This window comes from Triticum aestivum, chromosome 3B (assembly GCF_018294505.1).
Source record: "Triticum aestivum cultivar Chinese Spring chromosome 3B, IWGSC CS RefSeq v2.1, whole genome shotgun sequence".
NCBI classification, from domain to species: domain Eukaryota; kingdom Viridiplantae; phylum Streptophyta; class Magnoliopsida; order Poales; family Poaceae; genus Triticum; species Triticum aestivum.
In genome coordinates this window covers 573,594,558-573,605,020 of record NC_057801.1, presented here as the reverse complement: position 1 = coordinate 573,605,020, position 10,463 = coordinate 573,594,558, and the positions used below count along the sequence as shown (strand labels likewise).

Genomic DNA, 10,463 nt, shown 5'->3' with positions numbered 1-10,463 from the left:
TCTGTCCTTTTGTTGTTTGCTTTGCCACTTTGCGACAGTGCTATCACATGCATCCAAATTGCACATAATCTGGTAGAAACTCATATCTTTCTACTGAACTGAGATAGGTAAATCCATATTATTTTTTCAAAAGAAAGGGCAAGCTCCTAGGAGGATTAAAAAAATGACATGATAGGTTATTCTTCTACGTGGCAATAATTCATGAAATTCAGGTCATCTGGACCACGGTTGGGTATGGCTGGTTATGTGACATCACTTCTTGAATTATCAGTTTCATACTATTTGGAATGTTTAGAGAATACATTGTGCAAAATTCTACATGGCCTAAAAATAAAGTAAAAAAACAACCGTGGCAACACATGGGCAAATTTACTCATATAATTGCTGTGTTGTTCAGTGTGAAAAAGATGTTGTTTCTGATTTATTATACTCATATTGGACTCGGCAAGAGTCGATAGAAGTAGTTATGTTCTATTTATGTTTATGTGATACATCCTATATATGAACTGATTCTATATTTTCAGTATTTCATTTATTTATTGTCATTCTTTAATACTGTGTTATGCTTGATCTTCGTCTTTTTTATAGAATGTTACAACAACATCATCCCGTTGCAACGCACGGGCACCTTTACTAGTAATAATAATAATAATAATAATAATAATAATAATAATAATTATAATTATAATTATAATTATAATTAATAATTAATAATAATTAATAATTATAATTATAATTAATCTTTCCCTACTAATAAAGCACGGAGTGCTTCTGCCCGTCCGTCATCGGCGTTTTTGCGAAAAAGCCCCTCTGTTTCTTTGAAATTAACCCGCAGTCCCTATTTAAGTGGCACTTTGGAAAAACGTTTCGTTTTTGCGTAAAACCCCCTAAATTTGTTAGAAACTATGCCCGCAACCCTTATCTCTTATTGGACTGGCTCACCACCGCGCCTCTCACCGCTTATCCTGCCGTTCTCCATCGCCGGGCACGCGCCGCCGCTTGCCGCCGGCGTCGTGGCGGGCGTCCGCGCCGAGGCGGACAGGAGACCCAAGTCAAAGGCTGGTCACCGGGAAGGCCTCGGCGGGAAGACTCGAGGAGGTCTCGAGCGCGACAGGGAGCTTGCCGGAGCGCACGGACAGTGGGGGGGCTTCCGTCGTCCAGGCACAGGCTGGATACGGCCCCGCGGCGCGAGTGTGCCGGCAGCATGGGGAGGGGAGGGCTGGAGCACGGGCGCGCACGCATGGGAGGAAATAGTCGTCCCCTGGCGCGGGGTCAACGGCTTGGGAGCGCTGACCGCATCGACCCAGGCGGCGCGGCTACAGAGTGATGCAGGGCACGGCAGTGGCGGGTCACGGCACCGCGGGCGGCGGACGGAGCGGCAGAGAGAGGTGGGGCGCGGGCGAGCTTGTGCTCGTGCTCGAGCGCCTGAAGAAGATGGCGCGGCGGCGGAGTTGAAGCGCCTTGGCGAGCTCGGGCTACACGGCTGCGAGTCGGGCTTGGCGAGGATGCAGGCAGCACGGGACGTCGATGCCGAGAACTTGGAGGCGGGGAGCCGGTTCCCAGCTTTGGGAGCGCGGGACGACGCGAAGAACAGCATCGGGTGGCGGAGCACTGCCTCTACACTTGAATAGAGAGAGAGGGGGGGAGATATTCAGAGAGGATAGAGCAGAATTGAAAGGGGAAGAAGAGTGAAGGTGAGGGCGACGGGCAGGCAACCTGCGGGGGGCTCCGATGGCGCGGCCGGGCATGTGCGAGGACGAGGCACACCTCCCGCTTGAAGAAGATGCCACCCCAACATCACCACGAATCGTGGAGGAGAGGAGTAATAGCGGGCGAATCATGGAGAAGAGGAGTCGCAGAGGGCGCCGGCGGCCGCGGAGGCCCTGCCCCATCGGCGCTGCATTGGGAAGGAGGGGGCAGAGAGAGCGAGGCGTGGTGGGGTGGTGGGTTGGCAGATCGGAGAAAGCCTTGGGAAGGAGGACGCGACTGAATCGGGTGGAGGCGAGGCTGCTGACCCACGGGACCGGCGACTGGGGCGAACGGCCAGATCAAGCTTATGGCTGGGTTGGATGGAGAAGAGGAAGAGGACCACGCTGGGATGGCGATCTGGATAAGAGAAGGAGAGGAGTGGCGATGGGATAAGGCAAGCAGTGGGCGGTCGGTGCTTTTCTTCATGTTGTACCGGCTACACAATAGAAGCTACTCGGTGCATGCGTGCTAGCATCCATTATTTATTTTACGGAAGAGCACCGACTATTCCTTGATGTTGTTAGTTGTCACCACATTATCAGATACTCCCTCTGTTATAAAATAAGTCTCTCAATACAATTTTATACACAATTTTATACTCCCTTCGTTTCTAAATTTAAGTGTATTTAAATTTTTTAATACGGACTACATGTGGATATATATATAGGCATATTTTAAAGTAAAGATTCACTCATTTTGCTCCGTATGTAGTTTTAAAAGACTTATATTTGCAAATGAAGGGAATACTATATTTGATACAAAGTTGGGACACTTATTTTAAGACGGAGAGAGTATACTAATTAAAAGTGAGTGAAATATTAAAAAGAAACATTTCTTAACAGAGAAGATATTTGAAGCTCGCATGCACTTGCTAACCTTCAAGATATTCGTCAACTCTGGATGTCATGGATGTCATCGGTAAGATAGGGAGGTGAGAGCGAGGGATGAAGAATAGAGAAAGTGCGACAACGGTGCATCTTGCTTGTGCCATGTTTCGCTCAGCACGACACCTAGGAGGGGGAGCACTACCCTCCATTGTACAATATGCCCCACAGCTCTGCGTACATATTCCTGATCCTCATCGAGACCCGATGATAATGGCCAGGGAAGTGGTCATGTTGGCGTGAAGGGTGTGCTTCTACTGTTGGCGACAACATGTCAACAAAAGAGTTACACGCATTGTAAATTCTTTACTTTCTGGTCATCATATTTTTGAAGTGGGAAAACATAAATATGAATTAGTGTTAATAGGGATTGCGATATATAGGAATTAATATATGACATATTTGAAACTATTACAGGTGTGCGGATGATGCATACTCTCACATCGAAGGAGTAGCCGCTGATCCATAAATGGTTAGATTTTCATAATGATTTTTACACATAGTTGTTAAATAACAACAACTTATTACACATAATTCAATTTCTTTAGAGTGAGTTAAAGAAGTACGTTTTATGTTTAGAGAAATAGATTACGAGCTTTTGGAATACAATAAAATCTGCATAATGTGAATCTTTAAGAGTCTTATAACCAATTTAATTAGGAAAACTTATTATTCACCATGACAGGTAAACACCTGAGCTTAATACCACATGAACTCTCAGATTTATTTTATACCCGGTGCAACGCACGGGCATTTTTGCTAGTAATAATAAAGCACGCAGGGTTTCTGGTCGTACGTCGTCGGCACTTCTGCAGAAATCCCCTTGACTTTTATGGAAATAAACCCGCAGTCCTGTTTAAGTGGATCTGATAAAACCGTTTTGACAAAAAACACCCTGCCGCATTTGCCCGTGTCCGCCGCCGCCAGCGCCTCCACGCGCGGGCGGCTCGTGCCCGTGCCTCCCTGCCGCCCCGCGCCGCCGCCCACCGGAGCTCCGCTGCCGGACCAACGTGCCGTCATGCCCTCCTCTCCTTCTTCCTTCCCCTCTCTCTTGTTCTATTTCTCACATCCCCCCCCTCTCTCCTTCGCAGGAAGCGGAAGCCATGGCCCTGGACCTCCATGCCAGACCGCCGCCCCGCGCCGGCCGGCCATCGGAGCGCGGCCGCCGGACCAACGTGCCGCTCTGCCCTCCTTTCCTTCTTCCCTCCCTTCCTCTGGTTCTATTTCTCACATCCCTCTCTCTCTCCCCCCCTTCACAGGAAGCGGAAGCCATGGTCGTTGGATCTCCATCCCGGACCGCCACCCCACGCCGGCCGGCCACCGGAGCACCGCCTCCGGACCAACACGGGTTGCCGCGCTGGACCGCAAGGAACTATCTGATGTTTATTCTACATATCTGTGTCATTGACCCATTGTCTAGAGTGTGATTTCACACGTGTGATTTCAGCCAATCATCTATGAAGTGCGACCTTTCATGCTTGAATTCTACAATATCCACTGATGAATTTCATGCTTTTAGTGAACCTCAACAAATTCATGGAAAGCGTATTTAATTTTGCTCATCTGATTCGCTTTGCTGCATTATTACTTTATTAGTATGCCTGCCAGACTCCAAATTCAAACCTATAGCCTATAATAAACCCCAGTTTTTTTAATCAAGTTTAAACATTTCAGTTCCGTTTTTGGGTTGGAATTTATCAGTGGCCATGTAAGACTGGAAATTGCTCACCACGTGTTCCTTAATGTATATTGTGCCAATAGCTATTAAACCTTCGATATGCTGGAGGGTGATGAGGTGACATGGAGCTAAACATAGATTGAAGATTCTGTCATGGGTTCCTCAGAGAAGATAGAACAGATGAGTATGGAGATCCAGCTGTTGAAGACGCCGAGGGACAAGAACATTCAGGAGTTGTTCGCCTAATGGGTTGGTGAGAACAAGAATACAGTTAACATCATCACAGAGCCCTGCACATCTCGCATGCGAGGCAGTATGTCCCTTTTTCTTTAGCACAACTCATATGTCTCTTCCTACCGGGGAGCGTTCGTAATACTTTGCCTGATTCTATTATGGATTACCCATTTTGTTTACAAGTTGACGTACTTATTAATTTGGTGTCGTATTAACTACACCGGAGTCTGTTCTTGTGCAAAGGAAATTTGATTGGGATTGGCTGCACATCTTAAATGCATCTAGAAAATTAACCACAAATAGATTTCACTCTTATCGACCTTCTATTCAATACATTTTGATTGCTGAAATTTGAAACAATGACCAGGTTCTGTAGGAAGCACAAGAAAGTGGGTATGAAAGCTATGAGACGATGGCCAATACAGATATTGACAGGGCTGGAATATCATTAGAGTCCGGCGCCAACGAATATACATAGCGACTTAAAGTGTGACAATATATTCATAAATAGTCCTGATGGAACAGTGAAGATCGGCGACTATATGGTCTGGCGACATTATTGCATCAATGGAAAAAGCAAAGTGTCAAAGGTGTGTGACATTGTGTTTTTCTGACAGCTACGGATCTGTGAAAATATACCTATTCTATTTACTGTGGATATACTCTCAGGTTACTTTGTTTAAAAAATTATTTTAGTCGTGTACTAACAACCATTGTGTTAAAATGCAGGCGCATTAGACTTTATGGCACCAGAACGCTTCACTGGCAATACAATAAGTTGCTTGGGTATTCCAACCCCCTTGCTGAACCCTGTGCTATTCGCAGCCTCTTCTGTCAATCCAGCAGCACACCGCTGCCCTTCGCATCCTCCCTGCATCACTGCAACTGGGCCGTGCTCACATCGTCTGCGGTCACATGCGCAATCTCTGCGCTCGACGCTGCCTCCACCGAGATTCATTGCAAGGTCTGTTCATAGCCACGGTTCTTGCTCCGTACCATTGTTGATGCTCCTGTTAATGGATAAGTGTCCAACAAAATTACCTGCAGGGTGCCTGAAACGCCCACTGCTGGGTACATGCATACAACAATTATGCCATGTCTTCCCTATTCGATCGGTCGCACAGGTATGTTTCTTTTCCTTCTTTGTTTAGTTTTAAAGAAAAGATTAATTTCTGAACTCACCATATTTTTATACTATATATAAGCATGGATGACTAGAATAGTTGATTGTCAGTTCACTTATATTTCTCCTATGGAAAGGAGCATCAGTTTTACGCATGCTTCCCAGGTCTGAGAGGCCTCTATGATGTTATTCTTTTAGGTAAGCTTTACTCAGGTTGCTACTCATGTCAGTGTCTGTAATTTTGCCAGAGTCAGGTTCAGAGTTATTGACTGAATTTTTCGGCACAACCATCAAGCAACATGAGTAAAGCTTACCTAAGCCAATGATTTTGTTCTTTTAGCTAGAGCCAGGTTCAGAGTTGTTCACTCTAGATTTTTTGGGCACAACCATCAAGCAAGCTAGCACGTATTGTTTAACTGAAGCAAAGGGCAGCTAAGCTATGAATGCTTCATTCTTTGTTCTACACAAATGCAGCTACTATTTGTATTTGATCTGAGCAAAGGTGCAACCAATTGAAGTTATTTTGAAGAACCTGCACCTGAGTATATATGTTCTGATTTTATAGCCTGCAGAGTCTATAGAGTAAAGTTTGTACATTTTGTGAATCGCTTTGTTCCGGTTTCCCTTGGTGTATAGTCTATACTGTATCAGGTTATTTACTATGTGCAGATTTGTTTGTGCCATTGCCGATCATGTACTTCTTTCTGTGCTTGGAAGCATAGTCTCATCGTATCCCCTAGATCTGTATAAGTGTATTTAGCTCACATACACTTGGCATTTGTTCTTCAAAAGGCGATGTTCTCGATGCTGGACTCCTGGTAACAGTTTATTACATGTTATTTCTTTTTTTTTTGGTGAGTCTTTTCTTGAGATTTAGGATTTTGGAGTTAACGGGTGTTACTTTTGACCTGCTAATACAGCTGCGTTAAACTTTTTGCTCTTCGAAAGCAACTATGTAAGTCTGACGCTAACATAATGTTTACTGCTAAAATACGTCAGTAGGTATAACTTAGAGTCAGGAACACAAGTAGAATTTCATAGAAATCTGTCTAGCTCCTGTAGATGAAAGACTTCCTGCAAGTGAGCTCTTGAATAACTCTTACCTCCAGGAAGATGAGGTCTATTCCAGCGCCTCCAATTTCAGTCTCTCTGGTCTCAAGTGTGACTGAAGATGGGTGGCAATCTGCAAGTTTCGTGCTTTGGAAGGGTGAATTCTTACTGAAAAACCATATGTATCTTACCGACCATATTAATTTATTGCTAAGGTTTCCTCATACCAGTGGTAAATATAGCACTGAAGAAACTTTTAAATCAAACTTTACTTCAGTCTTTAATGACACTACGAATTATTTCAGGCTGTTTAAAGAATGCTGAGTTGTCAAGCGAGGTGCTGCAGTGGCTGGCGTTGCCGGGCATGGGACGACGTCTCTAGGTTCCTGCCTGAGGCAAGCCTCTCCGGCCTCCTCGGATGCCCTCTAGGAACTGGCACTGCGTATGATGGTCTCCTCACCTAGCACCTAGGTTGACCTAGCCACCGCCATCGAAGCGGAGAGTTGACAACATATATATGATTGTTGGCCGTGTCAGTCCTGCCATTGACATGTTCAAAACTATGAATTGAGTGATTACAAATATGCTTTGATCAATGAAATGAAAGGATGTTCTGTTACATCTTGTTGTGCAGATATAGGGCTTGAATTATTTTCGGTCGTATCATCTTGGCCCTAGAATAAAAAAACGAGTGTGGGAGTGCGCGACCAGTTGCTACCAGTATCAAGGTGCACTTGATGTGTAGTTATCAGTCAATGAGAACCATAAAAAAATGGAGGCACGGACTCTAGGAGTATATATCCGCTCCCCAAAAAAGGGTGCGCTATATATTGAATGGTTCAATATAGGTCAGTGAGTTTGAGGCAGCAAAAAGCTTTAGAGCTAAAATCAATAGGAAATGGTATTTGTTTCTTAAGATGTTTTTTTTATAAATGTAAAAAAATTGAATTAGTTAGTTAGTAATAAGAGAGAAAAGGAGACCATGACTTGATTGTCTATTTATCCTTGCTCCATATTCGAAGTTTCTGCCAGCTGCTGTCGTCAACCTACCCTTGCATGCCATCTACTTCCAATTCACTTTTGCGAGAGGTGCATGCCCGACCGTCGACATTGATGCATCCTCTACTCAACATCGTGTCTCCGCAGGATGGAGCTTAGATCGGTGAACCACATAATGGTCAACAAAGAGGCAAAAAGTAGATGATTTTGACACTTTCGATGGTTCATGCGGAGGTATTTTTCACCTTTTGCCTATAGCAACACACGGGTCTTCTGCTAGATGAGACTGGGGCAAAGCCCACCATCATTATAAATTTTCATAATTACAAGTCGGTGTAGGAAGGAGCTCATGAAAGCCGCGTGCTAGAGTGTGATGACCAATCCCCGGTTCGGCCGTTGGCACCCATCAACAATGCACAACAGATCTGACTTTGAGTGACCCTCCACAACCCAGGTCCTTGATCCCGCTCATGGTAGTGAAGCACTGCGATGGCCGCCAATGACACCCTACTCAGGGTGCTACTTTCCTCGACGGCCTCCATGTTGTCACTGTAGCGGGATGCGTGGGACCAAGTGTAGGGAATAGCTTGCGGAGAGCGGTCCTCATGTCTAGCTCGACAAGATTAGTTTTTAATGTTTTAAACATTCCATTGTGATTGCATCGTTAATGACATGTGTGTCATGCAATGGCCGCGATTGACGAAGTCCAGACATGTTGTGATTAGAGGACACTGCGGTAATCGCCGGTGGTGAGGGACTAAGATAAGTGGTGACACGGTGTCGGTGAGGGACTAAGATAAGTGGTGACACGGGTGGGACACCGTGTTGAAATAGAGAGACGTTGAATTGTGAGGGTCTTGAGCCGTATTTATCGGGCCCGTTGCAACGCACGGGCATTTTTACTAGTTATATATAATGCACACAGATGAACCGACAATGGATGTATGGTTCAAGACACACCTCCGAGTACATTAAGGGCGTGCATAATTTTCTCGAAGTGGCTGAGGCAAACAAGCAGAATGGTTTTATGTGTTGTCCATGCCCTATATGTGGGAATACGAAGTCTTACTCTGACCGGAAAATCCTCCACACCCACCTGCTTTACAAGGGTTTCATGCCACACTATAATGTTTGGACGAGGCACAGAGAAATAGGGGTTATGATGGAAGACGGCGAAGAAGAAGAGTACGGTGACAACTATGTGCCCCCTGAATACGGTGATGCTCCAGAAGATCAAGAGGAACCAGACGATGTGCACGATGATGCTGCAACGGGCGAAGCTGCTGAAGATCAAGAGGAACCAGACGATGTGCCCGATGATGATGATCTCCGCCGGGTCATTGTCGATGCAAGGACGCAATGCGAAAGTCAAAAGGAGAAGCTGAAGTTCGATCGCATGCTAGAGGACCACAAAAAGGGTTGTACCCCAATTGCGAAGATGGCAACACAAAGCTCGGTACCGTACTGGAATTGCTGCAGTGGAAGGCAGAGAATGCTGTGCCTGACAAAGGATTTGAGAAGCTACTTAAAATATTGAAGAATAAGCTTCCAAAGGATAACGAATTGCCCGACAGTACATACGCAGCAAAGAAGGTCGTATGCCCTCTAGGATTGGAGGTGCAGAAGATACATGCATGCCCTAATGACTGCATCCTCTACCGCGGTGCGTACAAGGATCTGAACGCATGCCCGGTATGCGGTGCATTACGGTATAAGATCAGATGAGATGACCCTGGTGATGTTGACGGCGAGCCCCCCAAGAAGAGGGTTCCTGCGAAGGTGATGTGGTATGCTCCTATAATACCATGGTTGAAACGTCTGTTCAGAAACGGAGAGCATGCCAAGTTGATGCGATGGCACAGTGAGGACTGTAAGAAAGACGGGAAGTTGAGAGCACCCGCTGACGGGTCGCAGTGGAGAAAAATCGAGAGAAAGTACTGGGATGAGTTTGCAAGTGAGCCAAGGAACGTATGGTTTGCTTTAAGTGCGGATAGCATTAATCCTTTCCAGGAGCAGAGCAGCAATCACAGCACCTGGCCCGTGACTCTATGTATGTATAACCTTCCTCCTCGGATGTGCATGAAGCGGAAGTTCATTATGATGCCAGTTCTCATCCAAGGCCCTAAGCAACCCAGCAATGACATTGATGTGTACCTAAGGCCATTAGTTGAAGAACTTTTACAGCTGTGGAATGGAAACAGTGTACATATGTGGGATGAGCATAAACAGGAGGAATTTAACCTAAAGGCGTTGCTGTTCGTGACCATCAACGATTGGCCCGCTCTCAGTAACCTTTCAGGACAGACAAACAAGGGATACCACGCATGCACGCACTGTTTACTTGACACCGATAGTATATACCTGGCAAGCTGCAGGAAGAATGTGTACCTGGGCCATCGTCGATTTCTTCCGACTAACCATCAATGTCGAAAGAAAGGCAAGCATTTCAAAGGCGAGGCAGATCACCGGAAGAAGCCTGCCATGCGTACCGGTGATCACGTACTTGCTATGGTCAATGATTTACACGTAATCTTTGGAATGGGTCCCGGCGGACTAGCTGTTCTGAGTGACGCTGGGGACACGCACCCATGTGGAAGAAGAAATCTATATTTTGGGACCTACCCTACTGGAAAGACCTAGAGGTCCGTTCTTCGATCAACGTGATGCACGTGATGAAGAACCTTTGCGTGAACCTGCTAGGCTTCTTGGGCGTGTATGGGAAGACAAAAGATACAGCTGAGGCATG

General features: G+C 45.8%; 1 protein-coding gene and 1 pseudogene across 2 annotated transcripts; one reads left to right on the top strand and one right to left on the bottom strand.

The window, feature by feature from the left end:
- Positions 1–246: 246 nt before the first annotated feature.
- On the bottom strand, positions 247–2,108 carry LOC123070998 (pistil-specific extensin-like protein). 2 transcript variants are annotated; one of them, XM_044494443.1, is made up of 2 exons: positions 1,717–2,108; positions 247–1,622 (listed from the first exon to the last, which is right to left on the bottom strand). In XM_044494443.1, the coding sequence occupies exons 1-2, from the start codon at positions 1,890–1,892 to the stop codon at positions 1,064–1,066; spliced, it is 735 nt and encodes a 244-aa protein (XP_044350378.1). In that variant the 5' UTR covers positions 1,893–2,108; the 3' UTR covers positions 247–1,063. The 2 variants fall into 2 exon arrangements, with proteins under 2 accessions (XP_044350378.1, XP_044350379.1); XM_044494444.1 differs by having other exon boundaries at positions 247–1,617.
- Positions 2,109–3,736: 1,628 nt separating this feature from the next.
- LOC123067606 (probable serine/threonine-protein kinase WNK9) lies at positions 3,737–7,100 on the top strand (annotated as a pseudogene).
- The last annotated feature ends 3,363 nt before the right edge of the window (positions 7,101–10,463 follow it).

Excerpts from the sequence above, each read along its gene's own strand:
- LOC123070998 (XM_044494443.1), bottom strand. The coding sequence starts at position 1,892 with ATGGGGCAGGGCCTCCGCGGCCGCCGGCGCCCTCTGCGACTCCTCTTC. Across the intron at positions 1,623-1,716 it reads GCCATCGGAGCCCCCCGCAG|TGTAGAGGCAGTGCTCCGCC; the intron begins GTTGCCTGCCCG and ends TCTCTATTCAAG.